General features: G+C 44.1%; 1 protein-coding gene across 3 annotated transcripts in view; it reads right to left on the reverse strand.

Moving 5' to 3' along the window:
- Nucleotides 1–945: 945 nt before the first annotated feature.
- The window catches only part of kmt2d (lysine (K)-specific methyltransferase 2D), a 33,792-nt gene continuing 6,797 nt past the window's right edge, over nucleotides 946–27,940 (reverse strand). For 2 of the 3 annotated variants that reach the window (XM_075476752.1, XM_075476753.1), the window contains exons 11-55: nucleotides 27,777–27,896; nucleotides 26,831–27,651; nucleotides 26,590–26,703; nucleotides 26,349–26,462; nucleotides 26,127–26,231; nucleotides 25,860–26,041; nucleotides 25,423–25,587; nucleotides 25,135–25,244; nucleotides 24,965–25,006; nucleotides 24,658–24,846; nucleotides 24,395–24,580; nucleotides 24,177–24,299; nucleotides 23,167–23,288; nucleotides 22,920–23,055; nucleotides 22,738–22,824; nucleotides 22,570–22,647; nucleotides 22,304–22,462; nucleotides 22,058–22,127; nucleotides 21,680–21,918; nucleotides 21,482–21,555; nucleotides 21,080–21,130; nucleotides 19,321–20,955; nucleotides 19,032–19,211; nucleotides 17,775–17,914; nucleotides 15,879–17,641; nucleotides 15,666–15,789; nucleotides 14,253–14,334; nucleotides 14,095–14,161; nucleotides 13,748–13,980; nucleotides 10,713–13,616; nucleotides 10,475–10,624; nucleotides 10,205–10,369; nucleotides 9,947–10,094; nucleotides 9,777–9,858; nucleotides 9,500–9,672; nucleotides 9,238–9,362; nucleotides 9,007–9,142; nucleotides 7,158–7,279; nucleotides 5,665–7,039; nucleotides 5,429–5,565; nucleotides 5,138–5,268; nucleotides 4,688–4,973; nucleotides 4,455–4,528; nucleotides 4,259–4,367; nucleotides 946–4,121 (exon numbers count right to left, since the gene is read on the reverse strand). In XM_075476752.1, coding sequence (XP_075332867.1) covers nucleotides 4,029–4,121; nucleotides 4,259–4,367; nucleotides 4,455–4,528; nucleotides 4,688–4,973; nucleotides 5,138–5,268; nucleotides 5,429–5,565; nucleotides 5,665–7,039; nucleotides 7,158–7,279; nucleotides 9,007–9,142; nucleotides 9,238–9,362; nucleotides 9,500–9,672; nucleotides 9,777–9,858; nucleotides 9,947–10,094; nucleotides 10,205–10,369; nucleotides 10,475–10,624; nucleotides 10,713–13,616; nucleotides 13,748–13,980; nucleotides 14,095–14,161; nucleotides 14,253–14,334; nucleotides 15,666–15,789; nucleotides 15,879–17,641; nucleotides 17,775–17,914; nucleotides 19,032–19,211; nucleotides 19,321–20,955; nucleotides 21,080–21,130; nucleotides 21,482–21,555; nucleotides 21,680–21,918; nucleotides 22,058–22,127; nucleotides 22,304–22,462; nucleotides 22,570–22,647; nucleotides 22,738–22,824; nucleotides 22,920–23,055; nucleotides 23,167–23,288; nucleotides 24,177–24,299; nucleotides 24,395–24,580; nucleotides 24,658–24,846; nucleotides 24,965–25,006; nucleotides 25,135–25,244; nucleotides 25,423–25,587; nucleotides 25,860–26,041; nucleotides 26,127–26,231; nucleotides 26,349–26,462; nucleotides 26,590–26,703; nucleotides 26,831–27,651; nucleotides 27,777–27,896 — 13,721 coding nt within the window. In that variant the 3' untranslated portion in view covers nucleotides 946–4,028. The remainder of the gene's footprint in view (nucleotides 4,122–4,258; nucleotides 4,368–4,454; nucleotides 4,529–4,687; nucleotides 4,974–5,137; nucleotides 5,269–5,428; nucleotides 5,566–5,664; nucleotides 7,040–7,157; nucleotides 7,280–9,006; nucleotides 9,143–9,237; nucleotides 9,363–9,499; nucleotides 9,673–9,776; nucleotides 9,859–9,946; nucleotides 10,095–10,204; nucleotides 10,370–10,474; nucleotides 10,625–10,712; nucleotides 13,617–13,747; nucleotides 13,981–14,094; nucleotides 14,162–14,252; nucleotides 14,335–15,665; nucleotides 15,790–15,878; nucleotides 17,642–17,774; nucleotides 17,915–19,031; nucleotides 19,212–19,320; nucleotides 20,956–21,079; nucleotides 21,131–21,481; nucleotides 21,556–21,679; nucleotides 21,919–22,057; nucleotides 22,128–22,303; nucleotides 22,463–22,569; nucleotides 22,648–22,737; nucleotides 22,825–22,919; nucleotides 23,056–23,166; nucleotides 23,289–24,176; nucleotides 24,300–24,394; nucleotides 24,581–24,657; nucleotides 24,847–24,964; nucleotides 25,007–25,134; nucleotides 25,245–25,422; nucleotides 25,588–25,859; nucleotides 26,042–26,126; nucleotides 26,232–26,348; nucleotides 26,463–26,589; nucleotides 26,704–26,830; nucleotides 27,652–27,776; nucleotides 27,897–27,940) is intronic. The other variant, XM_075476754.1, reaches the window with a different exon arrangement.

Consider the following 27,940-nt stretch of genomic DNA (forward strand, 5'->3'; position numbering starts at 1 on the left):
GCGCTGCATCAGCAGCAGCTGAGACAAGCGGGAGACCATCACTCCACCCGTTTGTGCTGGCAGACAAAAATACTCCAGTGTTGATTGTATTACACAAAATATCACAAATGATTTCAATGCATTTTTTTTTTTTTTTTTTTTTAAGCTAAACAGCCGTTGCCCCACATCTTAAAGGCAAGAGCAAACTGTTGAAAACATAACAGAAAAGGCTGCGGCCTTGGCAACAAAAGTCAGTTATGATCGAGGAGCTGCAACTCTTAAGAGATATTAGAACTTAATTTTGTCTGTAGAACTAAATCAACTTCTTGCCAAGCAAATATCAACCAAAACAGTTAATGGAGAGCTTGGCGCAGCAGGAAGCCACGAAAGGGGCCGACATTTTCTTTTCCCATTAATATTAACCCACACATAAAATGGTGTAAAAAGACCACAACAAGTGGACGATGGACCAGTAGAAGAACATCATCCACCATGTTTTTGAGTTTCTTTGGCCCCTTAAAGACAAATTTAGGATGCCGAAAGAATCCTTAGACTCCAGCATTGCAGCGTGAGGGTAGTTCTGTGATGGTTTAAGGAAGCCATATGCTGGAATTTTCTCAGTTGTGTACCAGCAACGCATGGACGTACTTCTCTGGAATATGAGTAAGAAGTACTTTTTGGGGGACCAGATCTTTCCCAAAAGTGGTGACAATGCTCTCACAGGTACAAAAAGCACAACAAAGCACGCAAGCTGAACATATTGTGTAAGGAACCTCTTCTCCCAGCCGTCACGTCCGAAGGAGCAAGCAGCCTCTCACCGCAGCCTGCGGGAAACCTGGGTCATCTTACTCCACCTATAACCTGGTGGTTTATCATCGGTTTTTACCAACCGTAACCCTGTAAAAGAATCATTTGAAACGTAATAAAACTTTGGTCCCGCGCTGACAAGAGGAAAAGATGCGCAGCATATTTAAAATGCATTTTATTTTCCTTTCCAAGAAACAAAAGCAGACAAAGAAATAAGATGAAGGGTGGGGGAGGGAGGGTGGGAGTAGGGAAACCAGTATATAAAGAGATGCAACCTCTGGTGTTCTGAAAAAAATATGTACAATTCCAAAGAATATCCATACAAAACATGCCACATACAATAAAAATGATCATTATATTTATTCATATTCCCTAAAAGTATCTCTGCTGTACAGATGCAACATCTTTTTAAAAAGGTGAGGTTAAAAAAAACCTTCAATTTTGAGCAACTTTATTAAATTATAAGATATGCAGAGAACTTAAATTAAGATTCAGAGGTTAAAAATTATTTAGGCAAAAATCCAGTGAGCTTCTTAATGTCTCGTCATGATCTTCCCTTGAAATAGAAACATACCAAAAAAAAAATATATATATGCATGTATATATATAATATATAGATATATATATATATATATATATATAGATATATTATACATATATATTCATCACTGTTTAGGATACTTGATCAATATCTACTACTTTAGAGAAGTTCTCTGTTATACTATGAGAGTGCAATTCATTACCAGGTTAAGTATGGGATTAACTTTGAGTATTACATCATAACATACATTAGGCCAAGTAACCATTTCACAAGGTTTACCAACACATTCACTTCTATAGGGAAGATATTTAGAAATAAAAAAAAAATAAAAAAAAGCAAACCACCAACAATATTCTAGGGATTGCAAGATTTTCCATTCAAGACTATTAATCCAATTGTGACCGATTAAGGGACAGGGTTTTGGTAATCGACAAGCAGTAGCATAAATAAAAAATGAAAAATAAACACAAACAATATTACATAAATACAAATGCTATGCACCATTGTACTGCTGTATGCAAGAAGTGATTTTTTTTTGTGTTTGTTTTCTGTCTGTATGTCTAATAAACGACTCTCCGCATAAACCCAAACGGTTCAGAAAGCGCCGCGGCCGCTTGGAAACCCCCGATAGTTTCCTTATAACCTATTTTTTTTGTCTTTTTTTTTTTTTCAACAAACTTGTCTCTGAGAGCTTATAGCAAAAAACACTAATAGAAAAACAGGTAAATGCAAAACACTCTGGTTCATATACATAAAGATATTAGTTTGCCATTTTACATATATTTATATTTATGTACAGCTTTATCTTTGTTAAAATGATATCCAGTGGTTCTTTTTTTTTTCTTCTTTTTCTTCCCCCCCCCCCAATTTTTTATTCTTTTTTTTTTTTCAGCACTTTTCACTTTATTGATTACAAAGGGGCTGGATAAAGAGATGCTGCCCCCTAATGCATATACTCTATTTACAATTTGTACAACTTTTGCATTTTTAAATCATGTGAGGTCTCAGGTTAAGGGAAAGATGAAACAAAGTAGCATGGGAAGGTGGAGTTTTAGTAAAGCTCCCTTTAAAGACTTTTTTTTTTCGTTCATCTCGTACAGAAATGAAAGCAAATGCCCTTTTATCCAATAAGTCTTTCCCTGCCACCAGTTCAGCCTCAATTAGACAGTACCAGCACTAGAAAAAAAAACACACTATAGGGGGAAGTAAAAACACTGCAGGCTGTACTCAGGCAGAGGAAGACTTACTACAGTAAAGTTAAACAACAGTCCGTTAAATAATACAGAGAGGAAGAGGCAGGATTCAAAGTTTAAGGTTGAGTTATGAAAAGACTTGAGTAGTCGGGGGGGGTAAAAAGCATTACATGGGGGCAGTAGTCATGCAGCCACCGGCTCCTGTCAGCAAGTGGAACTTCAATGGATAAAACAACCATCTGAAGGGTACTTGGTAAAGTTTGAACTTTATAATCCTCTTCGAAAGACTGCGGGACCCTCAAGCCGTTCATACGGACCGTTATTGTCCCGAGCAACTCAAAAAGTGGATGTTATTGTGCTTTCACACAGCTAACAGCATGATTTCGAGATGCATAAATAAGAACAAAAGAAAAAAAAAAAAAAAAAAGAAGTTACATCAATATCCAGGATGATTTGGTGGCGTAAAAGGCGCCCAAGTAAGCTTCTGATTGTGATTTTAATGCAATATCTTATCAAAACTGTCATATATTTCCTCTGTATAAATAGTTCATGTATAATAATTATGTTGGCTCATTATTGTAAATCATCAGCATAGAGTAGATAGAGCAAACCTGCTGCTTAAGATTCCCTGCTTGTCCGAGAGGGCTAAGCCCATAAAAACACCCCACCCCCACCAACCCCCCACAGAGTAGTTCCACAGTAGCAGTTAACAGTTTTTATACAAAGCAGTCACTTTCCGCTTAATCAGTGAGGTAGACTGGGTCGAGCTAACCCACCTTGGACTCCACAGAGTCAGAACATCTGATGCCACTGGAGCCACAGATGAATAGCGTCTCAAATTTGATATTCACGTGCATCTTTTTTTCTTTTTCTACTGACTGTGTGCAGCTCTCACACAGAGTCACATCACGATTGTCTAGCGAGCCAATATCAGAGTTGCTGTCATGAGTCATCGATGACTTGATGGGAAAGTGCCTTTTTCTGGGAGGTGAAGGGGGGAGGGGTGGCCAGGTGGGACAGGAAATAGGTCCAACTCAAAACATAAAAATGCATCCTTAGTTCATTCTTAGTATTTTAACATGGCTTTTCTTTTAAATCAAAGCTGCGGGCGAGCTCTGCACTAAAAGTACTGATATCAGAGGGTCAGAATCATTTGGTAGATTGTTGAGGATTGTTTTCCAGCCACTGAAAGGTTATTGAGAGTAGAACAGTCGAGGAGGGCGGGGGGGCCTTTTAGCTGAGGAAACTGTGATTCACGAGTCCAAACATGAGAGTAAGCCCCACCATCAAGCTGCTGTTGATGTTCGCGGGGTTGGTTGGTTTTACTGATTAATGCTTTTCAGACCTTTGGCTACAGGTGTCAACACTTTAGTCTTTCAATAGCAGAGGACAACCTTCCTCCATGTCTTTCAGAACAGCTTATGCACTGGCTATGTAGGATTCAAAGGCTTTGGCGCAGGAGTGTTCTGGTACCAGTGAGGGCAATTCTCCATTTTTCATTCATCTGGTTAGTTCATCCACTTCCGGCAATTCCAGGCTCCACAATGGCAAGGGATTTTGTGCTGATCATCTTCAAAATCAAACTGGTAGTCATAGGTCAGCTGAAATAAGTAAACAGAGAAAGTTAAGTTTCCTGCCATTTTAAGACATAAAATAAAAAAAACCCAGTTCAAGTCAAAGTTTACGTAAGTGGTTCTCGTTTTTTTTTTTTTTTTTTTTTCAATTTTGTGCACCGCACCTCTTCTCCTTTGGGGATCCTGCGGCTGGAAATGATGATAATCTTATCTTCTTTATCAAATGTTACAACCTCAGCAACACAGTTGGGGGCACAGGAATGGTTGACGTAACTGGGAAAGGAGAAAGAAAAGTCAGTTACAAAGCATAGAAGATGGAAGAGTTTACATTCAGGGAGCCGTTCTCAAATCCATACTCACCGCGCAGGGCCACCTGTTAGAGTGGCATCGATCACCTGCTCATTGTTGATGCGAAACATGTAGATTCCACGGTTCTATGAGGAAACGCAAAGCTTGAAACACACTTTTCAATTCAAAACTGCTTAGAATATGCATTTTATACACGCTTTACATGGGTACAGATGTCTTATCCCTCTTTAAACTTCAACTGAACAAAAGCTCTTTTTTTTTTGCCTGTGTATACGCTGGAGTACCTGTGACTCGTAGATCTTCTCACGCCGATTGGCCACCTCGTTGCGTATGACGGTCCCAATGTACTCTATGACCATGGTGTGCTTCTCCAGATCCTTTGCAGCGTACAGCCCCAAGCCCTGAATGCGAGAACGTGCAAGATAGACATTGTTCTTCCACTCGGTCTTCAGACGCCGATACTGAGAGGACTTGGAGTGGACAAACTGCTTGCTGTAGGGTGTGTTGAGCTCTCCAGTGAAGGTACTCTGGTAGGCCTTTGACACGCTGGTACTGTTTAGGGTATGAGGCCTGGAGACAAACATAGAGCATTGTTGAACATTTATATTTGTTCTGTGCCAATACTAAATAAATTCATGACAGCCTTCATATTTAAGTCTTTTCTGCCTGCCTCCATGCTCAGTATGACTGTAAAACACAGCTTTTCACAGTTAAGTGGTGCAACAATCTTTTACCTCTTGCACTGTGTGGCGACCTTTGGTTCAGAACGAGCGCAGCCGGTGGGATTTATCATGAGAGGAAGCTCCATCAGGGGGTGCCGGCCATATCGGAACTGGTAGTTTTGACAGTTCTCCACACCAGGGAGCTAAAACACAACAAACTGGTTTCTGCACAGACAGTCTCATAAAGGTTTTCTTTGGCACTTTTTTTAATAATGTTTGGATAAATATGGCACTGCCCTTCACCATCATATGAAAACAAGTAACGCACGATGGGAAAAAAAAAAAGAAAAAAAAGATTCTTACCGACTCAGTGATTCGCATGACTGCATGAATGGTGAGGCCATACATCTCTTCTCCTTTCAATTGGTCAGTGAACAGCTTCAACATGGACGAATCCTCACGGAGTTTAGCCACTTCCTGAACAATTCGGTCCCAGATCCCTAGAAGCAAAGGCAGTGGATTGAATTTAGTCAAGACAGTTTTTTTTTTTCTTTTTTAAAACCACAACTTTAAGAGATGCCATACAACAGAGTTTTTACCATCTGGGGTTGTGTCGTGATACTGCAGATCCTCCATTCCGTGCTCCAAAACACGCACCTCGAACAGGGGACAACTGTCGTCTTCGCTGATGCGGCAGCGGTAGCGACATCGCTTGTTGGGAATGCGTGTGCTCCAGTAGATGCGTGTGGCCTCATAGCCAACAGGGAAGATGGCAGTGGGTGAATGAAAGTTGGCCATTTGGGAAGGTAGCAACTGGCCAACAGCATGAAAGATGAGACCGCCAACGCGGAACAGGTGGATACGGTCACCTCGCTGCAGGATGCTGGCAATCTGCTTCACTTCATCGCGCTCAATGTAGACGCGGCGCAAAACGGCAAATGTGCTGAGTTCATCGTCACTGGGGCCCTTCAGCTTATGCTGGGTGCACAACATGGTCTTATCCTTGAAGAACATGCAGCGTGCCCGGATAGCACAGGCAAAGTGGTAGACATTTGGGCAACGCAACCTGTTGCAGCTATTGGTAGCACCAGTTTTCTGGCAGTACGCGCAAAGAGTCCGCAATCCACGGCGCAGGGCAACTTCAACATTGATTAGGGCACCCCCCTGTGTCTCATAAACCTCTGTAGACCACAAAGCACAGTTAAGGTGCACCCACAAGTCCACGTCAATGTTAAGCAAGCGTGCAGGCCCGTCTGTTGCCCCATCGCCTTCCTCGTGACAGAAGCAGCACTTGCGCTTGTCCCGAGGCAGCTTTTCTGGTCGAAGAGTGATGCGCAGACGTTCCATCAGCTCAGAAACCTCCCGGCTGCTCTCTTTCTTTGAGCCACCCTTGCGTATTGAGATGACAATCTGAAGACGCTTCCAGCGAATCCCTTTCCATTTTTTCACTTTGGGGTGTACCACCTCCTCATCAGGCGAGTAAGGCCTGCGCTGCTTGATAGCCTTAGGCGAAGACTCCATGGGACTGGGAGAATATTTAGAAGGCGGAACTAGCTCAGTGGCAGATTCCTCCTCCTTGACAACAGGAATCAGATGATCTTCAGTGGGTGCAGGAGGGTCAGGCTGTGCAGAAGCAGTTGGCGGTTCAGTCACCAACGCTGGAGCAGAAACTTCAGACTCGGGGACATTAGCTTGTTGAACTGGATCAGTAGGAGGAGCCTCAACATCCTCTTCAGGCTCGGTCTTTGTCTGGACTTTGATGGGGCTGGAGGGCAGGCGGGTTGGAGAGGTTGACTTTTTGGAAGATTCAGCCTCACTAGCTGTGACCGGTAAAGATGGTGAAGGCTGAGGCGGCAACGGTGATGGGGGTGGAGACTCCTCCACTGGTATGACAGGTAGGTGGCGTACATCCAAATCATTTACCTTGGTTGTGTAACAGTGCTGCGCTGGTTTGTCCGCAGTCTCTGAGAATTCCTGAGAGGAAAAAAAAAAAAAAAAAAACGACATGACATGACATGACATATGTGACTTTCAAGGCAAAAAATAATAAATAAAACAATTCATAGCAGTCAAGACACCTGAAGTGACCAACCTGTTTAACAAGAGCCAAAATGTCCACTTGTTTCTTCAGTGTACAGCCAGGCAGAGAAACATCAAATTGTCTCAGCCAATCATCCTGATTTGGTGAAGCACTTTCCTTTGTGCATAGCACCCCTGAAAAACATTCAACTTTAGTCTTAAATTATGGACGGATAAACCTTTAGAGCAATATTAGAGTAGTTCCACTTTAGTACAAACACAAATATTTCTGAACAGCAAACCTGCTCGCTTAAAAGACTAATCACTGTAACTAAGACTTCAAATAGCCTGGGTCAGTGTTTCCCACAGAATTTTTGGAAACTATGGGGGGCGGGTAAATTCACGCGGCGTAAATTTGTGCGACTGCAGATTTTATTTTATTTGATTGATTTGCACACATTCATTCAAATATAACAAAAAATACACAATAAAACACAACAAATTAAAAAAAAGGAATGTGTGCTGGAGATGTCAGAAACCCTTGTGGGCTTATGAGGAAACCTCATCTTGTCATTAAAACCCAATGATAACAATTGTAATAGAAAATATTTACAGGTTAAAACTAAACTTCATGAAAAATATGAATGGATCATCTACAGTGAGGACTTGTGCCTTTTTGAGAAACTTGAAAAGGTTTTCCTTGATAACAAAGGGTGTGGGAAGTACACAATGAGTTCAGGAACACATCAGAAGCGGTTTGGTGTTGATATCTTTAAAAACAAGAGAGCTATTACAAAATAAAAATCTAAAATGGAATTAACTATGCACACTGAGTAAATGTTCTACCTAAAATGATTTTTCTGGAAACTAAAAGACTGTGAAAGCTTTATAGTGAGTTCACAAACCCATCCGAATTGGTTTGGTGTTCATTGGTTGAATATCCAGTGAGAACAAAAAAAGGCGTTGCACTTTTGCGACGGTCCCTAAGCGCTCCGGCTGCCGTAGTTCACTTAGAAGTATATTCGGCGCGGTTACTCTGATCTTTCAGGCTTACTTTGGTGAGTTGATAAAGCCTGTGGTATGTTAGTCTTAGTTTTCTGTAAATATTAATACCATCCTGAGGCTAATTGGTGCAGTTTTCGTGACGCTATTACAATTACAAAGCCGGAAAATAGGCGAATGTCGAATATAAAACCAACTTCACCCCGCTCCGCCTAGTCGGGATGGTTGAACCACACATGCGGGACGGATGAAACACCTTATTTTAAACAGAAACTATTGAGCTTACTATTTTTTTAAGCAACATACCGGACAACATACTAGTGTACTCGTCATTGCTCAAATTTCACATTATTTCTCAGAATATAAATAGGTCAAAAAAATATGTTTGTCAATGAAATCACGATGATTACAGCTGATCTTTATGCACGCGCACCCACTAATCTATAACGTGTGTCAATCGCCCCGACAGCGACTAATAACACATAAACCTTTTTTGCCACTAAACTTCAAAACTCTGACATTGCACACTTTAGGACATGTTTAATTACTAGTTCACCTGTTGTATAGTCATATTGGTTGGTTTTCGATGAAATCGCTGTGTTTCAACAAAAAAAAAAAAAAAAAAAAAAAAAAAAAAAAAAAAAAAAAAAAAAAAAAAAAAAAAAAAAAAAAAAATCGCTGTGTTTCAAACGATTGGGATTCGGAAACTATGGCGGCCAAAAGGAAACTATGGCGGGCCGCCATAGTTTCCTCAATGTATGGGAAACACTGCTGGGTTTATTCATTTCAATAGATATTTCCATTTTAAAGCTAGTCAAGCCGGGCATTTGCCACAGGACTGAGGCAGGCTGTCACAATATTTCTTGACACATATTCTCATCCTTAAACCTCATGGAAATAAATAGCTCATAAGTGCCCACCTGACTGACCAGGTCCCTTTGCAGGCCCTTCCACTCCAGGCATGTCAGCGTTTTGGGGAGGGAACGTAACTTCATAAGATCCTGGCATCCTAATGTTAAGCAGCTGGGCCATGGCCATCATCACATGATTAAGTTTCTGTGGGGGGGTGGGGGGAGTCTGTTAATACGCATGGTGGGAAAAATTAAAAAGGAAAACAAAAACATTGCGATAAAGATGTCACAGTTCAGTACCTTGGCTGCAGCAGAAGACATGGTGAAGGTAACAGACACCTCATTGCTTTTTGCCTTGTCCCAGTGGTTTGATGTGGAAACTGCCTTACCATCAGGTCCCTCAAATGGTTTATTTTCTGGAAATGCTGTAAAAAAAAAAAAAAAAAAAAAATTATTTAATTAATTAATTGAGTTAAACATTTATTCATAACATTATGATGCATCCCCATAACAATTTGTTCTGTTCAGTGTCTGGTAAACGCATTAAAAACGTGTGCTGTACCTGGGATGGTAGTGCGAGGTATGAGCGGTATAATGGGGGATATTGCTCTCTCCGTCTCCTCCTCCTTAGGCTCTCGCAGTTGAGGAAATCGGGGCGTTTCATCTCCTACATTACTCTCAGGGGATGATGCTGGGATGATGCTTTCTGGAGCATCTTCATCATCGCTCTCCATTCTAACACACACACACAAAAACAAAAAAAAGTTAACATATTTCCTTCATTCACAGCAACTTGTTTTGCGTACAATAATGAACTCAGGAAAACGATTTTATTGTACCTTATATCCTCATTCTGGTTATGTGGTGGGGTGGGGAGGGCTGCTAGAATATCTACACTCTTCACCTCCTCTGGAACGGATTCTGCAGATAAACGATAGCATTATAGTACATTTAGAACCCAGCATAACTGCAGATGAAGCATCTTCAAAGATTCAGAAAATATACTTACCCATTGGCTCTTCTGCTACCTCTGCATCTTTCTGACCCTCAGAAAGCTCCTCCCCAGGAGTCACTCCATTTAACAGCTTGTGTTGTACTGATGGTGGCGGGGTAGGGGGCAAGGAGGATGGGGGTGTTGGGGGGTTGCTGAGGTTACTCTGTAGAAAGTCACAAAAAATGGGTTTTGAGACTCAAGTTTTTGAAGTCTTTGCTCTAAAAGTAGCATTATACTACAAACAAAAGTGATGGTGCATGTGTTTAGTTGTACCTTGGTAAGTAACTGAGAGTAGTAGTCTGGGATATTGTCCAGCACTGCATTCCCAAATGATCCTTTAAGCTGGGCTTTGCCATTGGCTGGGCTGCTTCCAAAAGGGGCAAAGAGGTCCAGACTGGCAGTGATTGAAGGCTCCATCAAGGGTAGCAGAGAGAGACCCTGGAGGGTAAACCACCCATTAGTCTAAATAACCAAGAATCACTCCTCAAAACATCAGTGGCAATAAAATAGATTATACTTGTTTTTTTTTTTAAATCTTTTTACCTGTTTGAGTTGTTTTATTAGGGCCTCAGCACTTTTCCCAACCTCCTCCTTCTTATTCTTCTTCCGTGAATTAGCCCCTCTGTCTCCAGTTGCCTTATTTGTGCGCTTTGGCTTTTGTACAGGAGCCCTTTTAGTTATAGACTGTAAATCCTGTGAAGGTTGAGAGTATAAATACATATTTTTCCCCACAAATAACTCGAAGATTAAAAGAAAATTAATGGAAAAAAAATAAACACACCTCCATATTTCGTGGAGTTCCTTGAAGCTTTTGCTCAAGCATTGCAAGTTTGCTGTTGATGTGACCATTGATCTCATTATGGATGCCTTCAGAGGGCCTTTGAGCACAGAGTTGAAGATTCTTGGTTTTCAGGAGTTTCTGTAGCAGCTGCTGTCCAGTCTCAGGTCTAGGACCTTGGGCCTCAGGGTCTCTAGACATATTTCCAGTATTAATAAAGCTAGTGTTATTCTCAGACATAATCGCCTCACCAGCTGCTTCTCGCTTTATGACTCCAGGATGAGTCTCTTGTGAATCGCACTGAACCTCCTTTGGTTCCTGTTTGATGTTCTGTATCATCATCTTGCAGAACTCCCCTTGCTGTGTGTGAGGACCATGGCTTTCGGTAACCTGCTGCAACTGCTGCTGAACATTCGTGCCTTTCTGTGGTCCATTAGGAATAACTGAAGCTGTCTGAGACGTTTCACTGCCTGACGATGGAGTTTCTACTTTCAGCCCTGGACAATCAAGTGGGCTCTTGGCTCCAGGTGACCGGAGAGGGGATGCCTTGACTTGGCTGTATGGACTCCCCCTTCCAGCTCTACCATCACCTACAGAAGGTGAGGAGACATGGGATGAATGGGGTGAGGCTGGGTGGACTGGACTCATGCCAAAAGGGCCTCTCGGGGAATATACATTGGATGGAGAGCCCTGCACACGGCCTGCTGCAGCTGCCATTAGTGCTTGTTGGTTCTGGTTGGGAGTCGGTGGACGCATAACTTGATTAAATGTGTGTCGTTGTGGATCCCCAGAAGAGTTGACTAATGGTTGACGTGGAGACGCTGGCCGCACCATGCGATTTGGGTCCATTGGGGAACGTGGCATTGGTACCTGGCCTCTCAACATATGCTGCTGCATCATATCACCTGCTTGTGGCTGTTGCTGGCCGGGAACCATCATCCCTTGCTGCATCTGAGGAGCAACAGGCTGCTGGCCAAACACGCCTGCTTGTTGCTGACTGGCCACTGATCCTGGTTTCCCCATGCCTCCATATGGCAACTGATGGCCGTCCATCCCCATCATCGGCTGCCCAACCTGTGGAGGTTGAGGTCTTGGTTGGCCTTGGCCTACTGACATTCGCATCATCTGTCCCTGATGGAGCTGCCTCTGCGCAAGCATAGCTTGAATGTGCTGTATCTGTTGATTTGGGGGTAAATTGCGGAGCTGAGGGTTCTGAGCAATAATAGCCTGGATGTTGATGGGAGCACGGATCTGTCCAGGTGGAACCCCAGGCCTCTGTGCCATCATTCCTTGCTGTGGAGCTCTCATCATGCCCATCATTGCCTGCTGTTTCTGCTGCTGGGCCATCAGGGCTTGCTGTTGTGGGTTAAGGCCCATCGGGACAGGTTGCGGCTGGCCAGGATGATTTTGACCTATGATCTGCTGCTTCATGGTGGGATCTTGTGACTGCTGTGAGGTATTTTGAACAGTCTGCTGTTGCGGTAAGAAATCAACGGGTTTGATTTCTTCTTTTATGGTCATTAAACCGGGTTTCTCTGCACTGATGGGACCATGCCTCTGGAGAGCAAGAGAAAGTTGATGCTGTTGTTGCTGAGGCCCACCAGTTTGCTGGTTTCCACTTAAACCTGGCTGTTCATGTACAGATGGATTGGACGGATGATGTTGGGTTACATACATCTGGTTTTGATGCTGCTGCTGCTGCGGTTGTAACTGTTGTCGTCCCAGGTCAGATTGATGATCATTAACAGAGCCTTGTTGGGACACCTGATTGGGAGTGGAAGGTCCACTGTGTTGTGGTGGAGTTCTTGAAACAGGGCTGAGGATTCCACCCTCTTTGGGTCCTGAGTTTTGGCCGTCTGTAGACCCTTGAGGTTGGGGTGTATTACTTCCTGCTGATGGCGGGGAGCTCATCTGTGGGGTAGAGGGTTGGGAAAGTCCCCCTTGGTCTTGGCTAGTCTGACTGACCATCTGTGTTGGGTGTCTTTGCTGTGTGACCTGCTGCTGCTGAAGGTGGCTTAAATTCTTCGCAGCATTCTGTTGCTGCTGAGAGGCTAGCATGTGTTGGGCCAGAATATTCTGTTGTTGTGGGGTCAACTGAGCCTGGGGTCCTCTGAGTCCTGGGTGACCTGGAGATCCCACTACACCCTGCTGACTCATCATCAGCTGAGGCCTCTGTTGCTGTGATGACTGATTCCCTATAATCCCTGACTGAGCAGCCATCATGGCTTGAGAATGGTTAATAGGCTGGCCTGCTACAAGGTTATGCTGTGGTGGAGCCACAGACTGGCCTCCAACCATTGCTTGCGGGACTTGCACCATGTTCTGCTGATTAGCCTGATTGGCTAACATTCCCTGTTGAGGGTTTCCTTGCTGTTGGGCCATAAGTTGGTTGCCCATCATCCCAGGCTGTGTGATTAAACCAGACTGCTGACTTGGGTGTGGCATTGGTTGCTGACCCATCATCTGCTGCTGCTGCTGTTGCTGCTGAAGCTTTGCCATCTGCATCCTATGCTGAAGCTGTCTTTCTTGAAGAAGCCTGGGGTCAGCACCTTGCATTCCAGGCCCCTGTGGGAAGAACCCTGCTGGAGCGCCAGGAGGGCCTGGGACCCTGGCAACACTGCCTCCAAGAGTAGCAGGAAGCTGCGGTTGTGCTCCTCCGATAAAGGGCTGCCCTTGGGGCATCCTTAAAGGCATTCCACCTTGGGGTATCATGCCAGGGTGCTGTCCCACCACAGGTGCTGCCTGCTGGCCCATCATCATCTGGCCAGGCATCTTTGGAAACATGTGAGATGGTCCCCCTTGTGCAGAATGACCTTGAGTAAGAAGACCTGAGCCTTGCTGATGCTGCTGTTGCTTGCTTCGGTATTCTGCAATAAGATTGGTGTGCTCTTTCTGCTGCTTGCGTACCTGCAACAACAAAAAAAAAAAAAAATTGTCAACAGTTATCAAATGACATATCAACATGCAATTAGCCTTTGCAATGCAACGTGAGGATTTTGCAGACACCTTAAAATAAAAAAATAAAAAAATCTACACACCTGGTCAAGTTGCTTCTGAATTTTGCTTTGCTCCTCGGTAACCAACTTCAGTTTCTCTGCATCTGCCTCAGCAAACTCCCTGCCAGCTTTCTTAGCAGTGCGCTGTTTAGCACACAGCGCCTTGCGGGATTTTCTGTGAACTCCAATCTGTTCCTCCAAAAATTTCAACTGCATTTGTAGCAACTGCTGGGTATGAAGTAGCCATTCTTCATATTGGTGCTGTTCTGCATCATCTGTGACAGAGGAGAAAACGGTAAGCCATCCTTCATAAGAGAATGGTGGTAGCAACATTTATTTCCAGGTGATTAAACACATTTTCAACAATGAGAAGTATTCAGAAGACATACTGATAATTCCTTGCACAAACTGAGGAGGGTTAGGTCTTGTCTGGATAGGATCACTTGGTTCTCCCTCCTAAAGACAAGAGAAGAACATTTAGATAACTCAGATAACAATGACTTAACAAGAGAAGTAACTCAATCAATTACAAAGAAAGAAAGCACACCTTTAATGGTCCGGGTGCAACCTGAGCTGGATCTGTGCCTGGGGCAGAGGCCAGCCGCTGAGCAAGCAGAGAAACTTGTTGCCTGAGGACAAAGCATACAAAAACTCAACAACTATACTTCAGGTGTAAACAACCGTATCAACAATTTCCAAGTTTATCCTTTTGGCACTGGAGGAATTAAGAACATTTCCTATCGTTCAGATCTATATAAATGCTACTCCGTTTCACACGCTGTTGCACCATACAGTACACGGCAAGAACACTATGGACACATAATAATCAAAAGTGTGGCTACATTCCTTGCGGTTGAAGCTGTTAATGTGTCACAATGCTTATTTTTGTACTCGTGAAAGGGCAGCAAGAGAGTGTCCTTCACAAAACGTAGCTACGGTTTGTTCAAAAGGTTGGCAGATTTGTCTCTTATTGAGGGATATTTGAAAAAGTCCTTATTGTGGAAGAAAATGTTGAGTTGGTTCAAATTAAGCCCAACAAGCCTTTGTTCTACACATGTACATGAATTGATTGATTTGGCTGCATTTGTGCAATAAGATGCGTGTCTACACAAACCATAATAAATAGACTAAATGCTACAATGCAAGTAAAAACAAACGGGTTATTTGAGCAAGTTATTTAACTGCCACATGCCATAGGTTACCTCTGCCATATAGGGGTTGACATGGTTTGTAACCTCTGCTGGGGAAGTTATGCGATTGGTGGGTTTGTTTCTTTTATGGCAGATTTAATTCAAAGTGACAGATTTTTTTTTTTTTTTTTTTTTTTTTTTTTTTTTTTTTTAAACACAGCACCACAACTGTTTATACCGGCACTTCAGGCATGTTAGACTTGCTGCAGTTTTCTCCCTAAACAGTAGGTATTGCTGCTGAGACGATGACACCCCGACACCGCAGGAACAGCTTCAGAAGAAGTAAAGGAAGTTAAAAAATACACAAAGTTTCAACTTCCGTGTTCACCTTTAAGCTGTCTTTTTTTTGTTTTTGTAACATCTAGAAACAGCTGTATATATTTTTTTTTGCCTTTGATAGGTTGTACAGATGCATGTAGAGATGGACCTACTTGTACTCTTCCCAGTAGCTCTGTTTTTCCAAACACGGTGCTCACAGCGTGTGCCAGGTTACAAAAATCAAGGTGCGCCACAGGACAAAACAAACTGAATGCAAGTAAGCCAATGAGTAAGGCATGGCTCAACAAAGAAGTAATCAAGTTTGGAGGTTGATCTGCATACAGGAACTGTTCACCTGTCATTTGATGGCAGTTGTGCCATCTGACTGCAATTCTTTTGAACATTTTTGTGTAGATAAAAATGAACTTAAAAACATTCTAATCTCAACTTTAGAATTAAAACAAAAACATTCCAAATCATGTTTGAAAAGTTTTATGCTTAACAAAAAGTACCTGTTTATGCCAGGGGGAACAACCATTGGATCCTGTGCCAACACTCTCTTAATACCCTTAAGTGCCACCATCTTTGCCTTGGCAATGGGATCCATGATGTCATCAGCAGCAAATTTGTCCAACTCTGCAAGAAGAAAGAAATGCTGCAGATGAAGAGAGGAAAAAGAAAAACTACGACATAAAGCCCTGAGAGCGATCATTCATTGTGCTTACCCTTGTCCGGGAAGAAACTGTTGGCTAGCGCCGATTGTTTAACCACTGGTTGTGGTTGATGACCAAGGCCTGTGTGCATCGCTGGCTGTCCTGCCCTCATCATGGCTTGTTGTTGGGTCATTGCCATGTGAGGCTGAGGTACCATTCCAGCTTCTATAAGCCTTTGCTGCTGCAACATGTGTGGAGCACGGGGTACCATTCCCGACTGTGCTACCATTCCTTGGGGCGGTGGTCGATGCGGATGTTGCAGCATTAGCTGCCCAGGTGCCTGTGGGTTCGGATGTTGACTTGCGAGACCAGGAAAATGAGGAGTCATGCCTCCCTGTTGAAGGGAACTCAACTGCTGCTGTTTCTGTTGTTCTTTTTTCTCATGTTCAAGAAGATCTTGTATTAGAAGAGGCAATTCGCCATCTAAAGAACTCTCTACCTTTTCCAAATCTACAGCAGGAGAGTGTTGGCCACCTACATCAGGTAGCCCCAGTGGATCATCACCTATGTCTCCATGTGGCGCACCCGAAGGAAAAGAATCACCTTGGCCAGGCAAGGAGTATGGAAGTCCTCCTAACCGAACAGAGCTGAGTGAGGTTGACTGGTTTTCTGTTTGTGCTGGCTTGGCTGTTGTTGTGGTCCCGCCAAGTAGCATTGACACAGCCTCTCCCATTTCATCTTTAACTACAGTCTGTCCTGACTGCAGCTGAGGGGTCAGACCTCTGTCCTCTACTTTGACTTTGGATAGATCAGGCGTTTCTGCTGAAGGTGGCAGCTGGGTAGCAGATTCCTGTGCAGCAGTTGGGATTTTTGTTAAAGACTTTTGCCCAGGTTCCACTTTGGCTTTTTCTTTCACTTTAGCATGGGAAGATCCAGACAAAGATGAAGGTGTTTCACTTTCTGCTTCCACCAGCCGCAGTTGGTCTGAGAAAACATCTTTAGGGTCACCTTGATCCAGTTCAGGGTCAGTGTAAGCTAGCAGGTCAAACTCGTCACTGTTAAGTAAGTCATCCAGATGTGGATCATTGGTTTCAAGGTTGCCCAAGTTGCCCAAGTCATCATCTCCTTTATCGGGATCCAGATCAAGAGCTAGATCGTCCTCATCCTCCACACCTCCATCCCCTGGAGCATCCCCTAGCCCCTCAAGGTCAGGCTCTGGCAGTTCCTCACTATTCTCTGTTGTTGCAGTCTGAGGCTCTGTCACTAAGCCTGGCTGGGAAAGTCTATGCTGCTCAGTGCTAGGGGTGCTGGAGGTGGAAGCAGCTGCCTGAGGCAGCATATGGGGCTGTTGTGATACTGAGCCTGTAGACTGTTGAGGCATTAAAACTGATATACCCCCCTGTGGTATCCCTAGCTGTGAGTCACCACCTCCCTCAGTTTGTATACCAGGTTGAGCTATAGGATGTTGCTGGATGTAGGATGCAGCTATCTGTTGCTGTGGGACAAAGAGACGTGGTCTTGGTTGGGGTCCACGGGGCATAAATTGTGGTCGTAGAGGCAGTCTTTGTGAATTGTGTCTCAATTCAATAAACTGTGGAGGGGGGCCTTGACCAAGTGGTTGTATCGTCTCTCCTCCATGTCCTGACATCATGGTGTGAGGATTACCCACACCTTCCATACCTTGGATGTTGACAGCAGGATTAAGGTTGTGCCTTATACCCATAGCCTCCATCCCAGGTTGGGGGAACCTTCTTTGACCCGGAGCCTGGCCCTGCCAATGAGGAGGAAATGGTGGACGAGGAAACATGCCCTGAGGTCTGATAGGCCCTGGTAGCCTGAAAAAAAAATATATATAATGAATAAATCATATATTACAACTCAGTCCATAATGTGTAGTATAGTAGAATTCCGAGGATGTAACTAATTCATCATTTCTTTGAGTATCTACATCATAAGTGTACCGTATACCTTATTGCACCAGGATCCACAATGGCAGGTGTTCCTGAAGGAGGTGGGCGAATTAGCTTATCATCCATGCCTCCTACAGCCATGGGCATCTTGCCTGCCACAGAAGCCTGAGCTCCAGAAGTAGCAGCAGCGACACGATCCTAAAGAAATTAATAAAAGTTAAATACACAATTCTTTGTTTTACTGTTAGCTTTCAGAAGTTATTAGGCACCTGTTAAAGGTGGGGTTGGGGTTCTTTTTCTGGAGCATTTTTTTTACATATTGCTTGAAATACTTTTCACACCCCCATTGCAACCAATTAATTAAAAGTTTTGACACAAATATGAAAAGTTTTAGTGGCCTCTAGAACGTACAATCTAGGAAAAACACTATCCACTCATACTGAACGGACCGTTAACGATGATTGGATTCTGATGCCGTCTATCAAACTGCAATCTGCTCCTCCCTCCCCCTCCTTCCCCCTGTGCGCGTACCCTGCTCCGTGAATGAATTACGCGTCCAGAAGCTTGGCAGGAAGCTAAAATAGAGCCAGCTTGGCTAGCACCTAGCATTATTAAACGTATAGTTAGCATATACTAAATACTAAATACGGCAACGATCGATGCTTGCTGTCAGAACAGCGCTCGTGCACCTTTGTGCTCGTTCATGTACTCTAGAGGCGTGGCTTCGGGGGAAAGTGAAGAAAAGGGCTGGGACTTTTGACCTGTGTATTTTCAAAATGCAGCTTCGCTGGACTCAAAATCCAGGATCTCCTACCCTACCTTTAATGTAATTTAACTCTTAGTTTCGTCAAGTAATAGAGCTTCTTTTTCATAAACTTTAAAGCAAATCAGATGCTTAATACTCGTGCAATATTTTGTTTCAGCCATGTCCCGGCAATACGTGCATATGCAAACGTATCAACAGAGGATTTTTTCATGACCAAAGTCTGCTCGATATAACATTCATTCCAACAGAGGGTGAGGGGGCAATCCTCCCCCTGTGGACCTGACTCACAGCTCTAACACCAAAAGACCCCCAACCCAGAGTGGATGCATGGTTTTTCCTTTCTATAGTCGCTCTTCCACCCTCGGTAGAGAGGACATTGACAAAAAGCTACAGTTTCACCAATAGCTGCTACTTTAAGGTAACTACATCACAGACAGAGCAGCACTAAAAGAGGAACTAGCGTAATTTCTGAGAAAGGGAGGATTAAATTAATACCAGGACATCCCTCAAACTGCCATGACACAAAACTGGCACCATCTCAACATATACCTGTGGGTAAGGTGGTGGTGCTCTGTGGGCCTTGTCCTGTTGAAAGGCTCCCATCTCTCCTGCTGACCAGCCAGGGGATGCGCCTTCAGCAGCAGCAGCAGCGGCTGCGGCCTCCTTCTCTTGTCTCATAGAATTTCTCTGCATTTGCTGTCGGATTAAGAATTCCCTCAGTCTCTGGCGCTTAAGAAAGAACAAACAAAAAAAAAAAAACACACAAGAAGCAGCGATAAGAAAAACACAGATATGTAGATATGTAATGTGTGAGGGTTTCGATGGCTACTTTTGATACCTGTCTGTGTTTCTCCTGCTCAGATGGGCTAAGTCCTACTAATGAAGGGTCCTGCACTGCTGAAATGTCAGGCATTTCTTGATTGCCTGGAAGAGATGGCTGATGAGGCAACCCTGGAGGGTGAACAGCAGGTAGTTCTTGAGATCCAGAAGGAGGTGGCACCCTGGAGCTGATGTCTGCTCCCAATGACAGCTGTGGTTGTGGCTGTGGTTGATGAGGCTGACCCTGTACCATCTGAGTCTGCTGTTGGGTTACTTGGAAGCTTCCCCTGCTGGGACTGCGGCTGAAAGTGGGGAGTGCTGATGGTTTACCAGAGAGAGGGTCCCCTGTAGAGCTGTTGGTAGGGTGGGCTGAAGGTGGCTGGTTAGGATGAGGTGACGTTTTGTAACTTCCAGTTCCCTCTGGAGCAAGAGAGGGAGTGCGAGGAGGTTTTTGAACAGTAGCAAAAGGGTCTCTAGATTGTGGCCTTGATGGTGGCTGAGAACAAGGGTCTGGGGACTGGAAGCGAGGTGTAGCTGGAGACTGGACAGAGTAAGCATCATTGGACAGGCCGCCAGGAGTGTGGGGAGACTGAGAGCTGCCCTGGGACTGTGGACTAGAGGGCACTCTTGGACATCCATGATCCTGTTGAGCTACAGGGTGTCTCTGGGGTCCAAGAGAACAATTGTCAACAGACTGTGGTCTGGGAGTAAGCGATGGATGAGCATGGGGATCGGAGAAAGTGTGGGAGGGAGACTGCCTGTAGCCCTCAGAAGGATGGCCAGGAGAGGCTCCAGGATGAAGTGCTCCACTCTCCCCTTGGTGAATTCGTGGTGTCATAGGTGCCTTGAATAAACCATCCCCAGACTCAAGCATCCCAGCAGGGGAGCCAGCGGAATGCTCAAGTCTTCCAACAGAACCGGACCGTGGAGAAGGCGCACTCATATCAGCCCTATACTGTCCTGTACTTGCAGGTGAGGAAGCTACTGCAGAGGGTGAGGGGGATGAACCATATTCTGACCGTCCCATTCCCTGCTGGGTTCTGAAAGAGTCTCCATAATGAGCATTGTGGGATGGTGAGAAGATGGGCGACTCCCCAAGCCCAGGACCTCGTGAAAGAGGGCGTTCAGGGGGTCCTAGTGACTCAAGAGAGCCTTGCTGAGGTTGTGGTAGATGACCCTGTTGCTGCTGCAGTTGTGATCTAAAGTAGGGGTCAACGTGCTGAGCTCGTCTGGGGGTTCCAGGAGCTCCTGGTTGCATGTCAAAAGGGCCAAGACTGGCTGGCCGTCCCTGAGGAGGACCCTGTGGGCCGGAAGCGGAAAAACCTGAGGAAGAGGCCTGTAAAGGACTGGCCCCAGCATGAGAGAAGGGTGTGGTTTGATGCGAGTGAGAATGAGGTGACTGAGGAGGAAGTTTGGCCAAAGGATCTGTCCTTATTTCAGCTGATAATGGGGTTTTAATAGGTCCCTCTGAGAAAAAGACAGAGGATGATCCTGAATCTGGAGGGAAGGGAAACGGGCTGTCTGCAGAGCTCGGTTGAGATGAAATTGATGTAGCGCCTGAAGGTGGTGGGATCTGGAGGTGTAAGCTCGGCCGGTCTCCCTTTGCACGACCTGGCTCTGTTTTGACTGGCCTGCACACCTGACTCTCTGCCTGCTGTGAGAGGGAATAAGACAAGTACAAAAAGAGAAATTATCTATTATTCATTTTGAACTGACAAAAAATAGGATGTCTCAAATTCAACTTCACAATATAAAAGGATGATGCTGATGTAACTCACCTTCTGTGCCTTATTGATCCTTTGAGCTGCTCGGTTGTCTTTGGCCTTTTGCTACAATCAGAAATTCATGAAATGCAAATTTTTAATTGCATTTAAATTGTTTACTTCGCGGGAAAAAAAAATAAAAATAAATAAAATAATAATGATAATGATAATTGAAATTCTATACAATGCAATGGGATTGTATTAATTGCTGCACACCACAGTGGATGCCATGGAAATTTTACAGAAGCTTCCTGTATTTTTGTGGTTTAAAACGTCACTTCTAAATATAAATGAATGTACATGAAAGTAGACAGAATATGGCCAAAGACATAAACATAAAGTGATGTCTATAGCAAACAAAAATAAGTACATAATTTCTATAAGGTCGTACAAAGAAAACAAAAACCAAGAACCTACCAGATAGGGAACTTTGTCTGCAGCCGACACCTTCCTCCAGATTTTCATTATCTGCTTACAGCGACTTGTCCAGTCTGTGACAGAAGACAGGTTTAGCAGCTGCTCCAAAACAGTAATATAAATCCATCTTTTAAAAGCATGACTGTTTGAGCTAATAATACATTGTACATCTTGGTATAGCATTTCTTCAACACTAACCTGGGTAGTCCTGTTTCAGAGTAGGGAAGTTTGTATTGGCATAAAGAACGGGGGAAATGGTTGAGAGCTCTCCCAGCTCCTCGTCTTTTTCCCAACGCTGGAGACTGCGCTGGTTGTAGGACAGCCCATCGCCGTCGGCCTCTGTGGGAGTGGGTGGGGAGGAGGGGGTTGCCGGGGTAGAGGGGGTGGCCCATGGACTCTCCTCACCCCCATCTGGACTAAAGAGCCCTCCTCTGTCACTGCATGAGTGATTAATGTATTTTGTAAATTAAAATGCTTCCATAAGTAAACATCGGGAATACCCTTCTTTACTGGAAAATGTAACAAAGAATGTAACTTTAAATAAACATGCAATGAGCAATTTAGTTTTGGTCCTACCGCATGTCAAAGAAGGGTGACTGAGAGAGGCCAGGAAAGGCATCCATCATTCCAGCTGAAGGTAGGGACCCTGCAAAACAGTATATTTTCAATCTCATACCAATCATAACATGTTACTTGTTCTATAAACATAAAAAACAATAATACATTTTTTCATAATGAGCCCTTATAATGAAAATCAAGTTGAGATGTCATTTTCTTTTTTTAAAACAAAAGCTATAAGCCTCTCGTTCTCCTGAAAAATACCTGACAGTGCAGGTCTCTGTGGCAGTGCACTGCGATTTAGTTCTCCCTTACTGCCATCCAAGATGGGCTTCATGCCCCCCAAAGAGGAGCCATCTGGCACTCCAAGAACCTTCCTGAAGAACTGCTCAGAGTCCTGACTCTCCACCCCTTGCGGAAGACCTGTCATACAAGGACAACAGCACGGATATTAAAAATCAGATATTTGATACATCTCTGAATTTGTCTTGCATGCTGTTAATGCAAAAAGTACCCTCTGAGGGAATTACCTTCGCTTTTTTCTGAATTAGAGTCATGGGGATCAGATGACACTTGATCCTTTACCGATGAGGATGGTGTAGGAATTCCTGAAATTGGAACACAACTTTAGCCAACCTGCAACTACCACAAGACAATAACAATAAACTAGTGGTTTCAGTGTACACTTTGGCACTTGCCTGCACCGTCTCCCTGAGCCTGGGGGGCCTCACACAACTCTTGCTTGAGAGGAAAATTACCTTCAACCACCCAATCCTTGGCCTCATCTAATGAGAGAAGCACAAAAGTCACTGTACTGACTTATTCCACCTCCAGGATCATAAATAATTTGCTCTGCATCACTGGTCGTATCAGTACTTACTCTCTGGGGTGGTGGTTTTGATCCCGGCTGGTGCTGGTAATGAAGGTCGGACAGGGCATGCACCTGGCCTCTGCCCTGGGGCTATCATCACAGCTTTCTTACTCAAGTCTATTAGTGTCTTTCCAAAGAAAGCCTCCTGCAGTAAAACAAGATGTTTTATATGCAGTAAGTGGACTGTATTTATGAACATTATTTCACCTGATATTTTAAGTTTCAAAACTGTTATGGGCATAGTGAAAATAGCAACCTGGAGGTAGGCTGGGAACATGTCCTCAAGTTTGCTCTTCTTTCGGCCCCGGCGTTTCTTGGCCTGTTCCTCACCCTCCACAGGTTTAGGATCCATTATGTTGTCCGTATCTGGGTGAGGTCCTATGCAAATGTGGACATGAAATTTTGTTTCCGAATTTTACAACACCAACATAAAATACATGGAGTCAGGCTGGCTTGAGATATGCAAGAAATATGAAGATATCCAACTAACAGTTATGTTTTAAAGGAAACGTTTTTGAAGCTTAAAACTTTTTTTTTTTTTTTCGGCTTGTTTGGAAGTACACTGACTTTTGTTATGCACGTTCCCGGGCCTGTGATTGCCCTGGAGCTCCTGGTGGCTGAGATACAGTAGTTCACGACTTTAGTTTCCAGCCCTGCACCACACTGTTTTGCTTTACGGTCGCTTGTCTTTTTTCAGGGCTGTAGATGGTGTCTTTGTGGCCTCTTCAACATGACAGCAAACTCATGTGTATGGCTGTACATTTGAAGGACTCACACCGAAATTTGTTTTTATGACGGTGGTGTTACACTGTCTGTAGGGGGAGCCGAAGAGCAAAACATCTGCCAAATTCTCTAATGTTTCTTTAAGAAGGCAACGGTTTAAACTAATGCAGGCATGTTGTTTGAGGGCAGATGTAGACACTGGCAAAAGCCAAGCCATGACAAAATAATTCACTCAATGGCAATGACAGCCCCCCCCCCTCTTTTTAATTAAATTAAAAAGCCTTAATCTATAATGCTACCTGCATGTCATTCTGAAAGCAGTCTTATGGAACATAAATCATAAGAAACCAGAAGTCTGATGTTCCATACCAAGAAAATGGCCTTTCTGGTGTATAAAAAGAAATCTGTCTAAATCCAGAACTGACTCACAATCAACTTAGTCATTCATAAATGTCTGAAAATACAAAAATAATCTAATAAATAAACATTAAAATATTCATATAGTACTGAAATGGAATTTAACAGCCTGTTGTTGTCACAAACCTTCTTCAATGGTTCGCTCTATGGGCTGTCCATCCAAGGTGGTCTCTCCGGCAAGCTGGGCAAAAAATTCCTTCTTCATCCGTGTGTGACATTTCCTTTGTCGCACCATAAAGCCTCCAATCCCTAACACAAAGTGTAAATCAGATATTCTTCAGCACTTTGTAATTGCAAAGAAATGTATGTAGATGTTCTAAGCTCCTATATCCTGAGAGATTTACCAGGCCTGTAAGGTTTCCGCTTCCTCTTTTTGCTGTCGTCGGTCTCCTCTGTTCCTCCTTTGAGACCCTCAAAGTCAGCCATGCCCTCAGCGCCTCCCTCTGCTCCTGCATCCCTATCACCACCTTCTCTGTCAGGGCTCCCTAGTTGCTCCATCTTGGATTCACAGTCCATGGGTTCCCCACAGCCTAGTCAAACAGAGCAACGTTCAAAGGATCAGTACACCACTTTCATCCACCAACAAATGTTAAGAAAGTGTGCCAACCTTTTCCCTCATCACCTTCTCCTTCGACCTCCCTCAGATCCATTCCATCTGGTCCTCCTTCACTGCACAGGGTGCCAAGACGGGAGCGACGTTGCCGTCTCTTGTGTAAAGGAGACATGGAGATACTTCGAAGCAGGGACATGCCCGACTCTGTCAGCCACACACCCTCCAACCTGTAGAACTGTGGTTCTGTAAAGTGACAATTTCAAATCTGAGTAACTGACAACAACAAAAAAAAAAAAAAACGTGTTGACGACAAGAAAATTGTGCTTGCGATAACTGACATGAATGGGCAAAATCCACAAACCTGGCTCTTTGATCTTAATTGAAGCCATTATGGCTGACTCCACTGTGAAAGAAAAAAAAAAAAAGCAGTGAGAGAGCGAAGAAGAAAATCATGTCATTGGTACATCAAAGTATAACCAGAGGTTATAGTCTTTGTTTTTGGTTTCAAAGTTGTGCCAATCTGAGACTCACCCACGGGTTTTGGAACATATGGGGTGCAGGATGTGCACGCAAAGCCCTCATCAGAAGCTTGCTCCACCTCATCCTCTGTGTACAGACTCTCACAGACAGCATGGACCCACCTGCAGAGGCGCACATAAATATAGCTAAGCACACCTCTCCACAAGTCAGAGATGTTATGGAATAATTTATGATGAGGAAAAATACATGAATAATCCATTCCCTGCTTGTCGACGTTAGCTGCGGTCTCAGTTTCTGTGTCTGATATGTGAATGTGTAGTTCTAATAACAAGCACCTACCGATCGCAGTACTGACACTGCAGAAGTAGCTCCTCTTCCATGAAGTTCTCTCGACATACCGGACAGGTGACGAGGCTTGCACAAGGGCCGCAGTGTGTGTAGTTGTTCTGCCACTCGCAGTGGAAACCAGGTGAGTTGGAACCACACTGGACACAGCACACACACCTGGACAGAGGAAGTGCCATTCTAACATTCATCCTGTTCAAATTAAAGCAGCCCTACAGATATCAATGTGAGTAATGCAATATTTTTTTCCAAGCTACAGAAGCTCGACCTGAACTATGGCCCCTGAATTCCAAATGCAGAGCTAAGATACGAGTATCCAAGTGTTTTACATAAAATGCAAATCTGTATGCATTCATTTACATTTGACCCAATTCAAAGGAACAAGGCTGAGTAAAGCATTGTGCACTTTGAGGTCTTTTGACTTCTTTTACCATTTGCACTTCCAGCCACCCTTTGGTACGGTGTGCAGCGGTGGGTCCAAGCAGTACGTATGATAGCTGACATCACAGTCATCACACAGCAGCAGGCGGGAGGGGTCCGAGGCCTTTCCACACACTTCACAGACAATACATTCCAAACATCGCCAGCCCTTACGAAGCATCATCTTGGTGATCTACAGAAAATACCCAATTTAATTCACCTGCGTTTACAAAAATACTGTCTTGAAAACATAATTCAATGGATCCATTTTTTCTTACTTTACTGTTCACACAGTAAGGATGGTAACACTGGGCACACTGAGCACAGGCTAGCAACTGGCCTTCCGCACCCTTTCCAAAACTGCCACACACAACACACATATCCTGAAACGGAAAAGAGAATATGAGACAAAAACGATGAGTCAATTTGCATTACAAGACCAAAAGACAACAGCCGTTCTTATTGCAGGGTGAATGGAAAAAGTCAAACAAAAGCTGTACCTGGAGCAGGACAAATTTATCAGTATTTGAGAAAAGGACCACTGTGTTCTGCATGGTGTCATCTTCCTCGTCATCTTCCTCCTTATTTACTGCAGTGTCTGTGGTCATGCTTAGCTGTGAAGGTGACAGGAGTTGGGTCAAAATATGCAAGTTCATGACCAAATGTATTGTGTAGTGATATTCAGTGATCACTTTTTCAAATAAGTTTAATTTCATTAAAAATAGGTACATCAAAGCTCACCAAGAAGGCATCGATGCAAGAGGCCATGGCCTTGAGGCGTGACCTCCCACCTCGCCCTCTCCCTCCACCACCCCCTCGAGGTCTACGTTTCCCAGGAAAACTACTGCCTCGCCCCTGAAAAGGGAAAGAAAATAAATAGATAAATAAAGCTTTTAACATGAAGTTGTGTTGTCACAAGAACATTCTAAAAACCAAAAGTAATGCCAGCGGTTAAAGCATAAACATTACCTAGTGACCTCACCTGTTTGACCCTCGAGCGGCCTGGGGATCCTCTACGTTTTGCCTTCTCTCTGTCACTTCTGAAGGGTTCAAAGGGAAGCGAGTCATCAGTCTCAGAGAGCAGGGTATCTGTGTGTGACGGGCCAGAAGGTACAAGACCAAGCTCCATGGAGAGCTGACGATCGGGTTCACCTGGAGAGCCCAGGAAGCCACTGCTGCTCTCATCTCCATGGCTTATATTGGACATTTCATCCAGCAGCAACTCTGGCTTAACCTCTTGAAGTTCCTGCTTTATGTCCACAGTATCGCCCTTTATTAGATCATCCTCCTCCTCGTCTTCCTCCTCCTCCTCCTCCTCCTCATCAGAGTGAGGAAGTAACGCCCCCTCCATGTCCATAGCACAGGGAACCTCGTGTGTGTCTGCCGATAGAGAAAGGGCAGAAGGAGACTGGGGGTTCAGGCTAGGACTTCTCTCCTGCTGGTCATCCATGGACAACGGTCCTGTTTTGTCCACAGAGACAGAAGAAGCTCCTAACTTCTGTTGATCCTTCCTTAGAGCTTCCACAACAGTCAGGTCATCAGAACCTCTCTTTAATAAGTGTTGTGATGGGTCTTGTTCATCTGAGAGAATGGCCTCTTGCTTTTTGCCCTCAGTCCCCACCTCCGTGTTGTCAGGGCCTTCATCTGAAACTGGTCCAGGTCCAGCTGTAAGGTTGTTGTTGGACTGTGTCTCTGCTGTGATATCTTCGGAAGGGGAGGCCTTAGTCATCTGGCTGCGTGCCTCTTCTGGTCTCCCTTCATCAGCAGGAAGACAAGGGCCTCCCTGTTCTGATGTTGCACACTCTACATTTGAGATCAAAGAATGTGTGATTATTAGCATCATTGAATTATATTTACATCATAAAATACAGCCCAAAAGTAAGATAATGCGTTTTTTTATTCATGTGCACAGTGTGTTCCGAGTTCACCTGTAGACACAAGTGGAGCAGCTGGTGCATCGCAAGTGAATCCTTTTGTTGCTACCTGTGGCTCGCCCTCCGGGGTTATCTCCTTAACATCTGTTGTCTGAACAGCTGCAGACTTTACCTCTATAACAAAACATTAAAAAAATGTGTTAAAAATAACTTTTCAG

The sequence above is a fragment of the Odontesthes bonariensis genome, chromosome 10, assembly GCF_027942865.1.
Source record: "Odontesthes bonariensis isolate fOdoBon6 chromosome 10, fOdoBon6.hap1, whole genome shotgun sequence".
NCBI lineage: Eukaryota > Metazoa > Chordata > Actinopteri > Atheriniformes > Atherinopsidae > Odontesthes > Odontesthes bonariensis.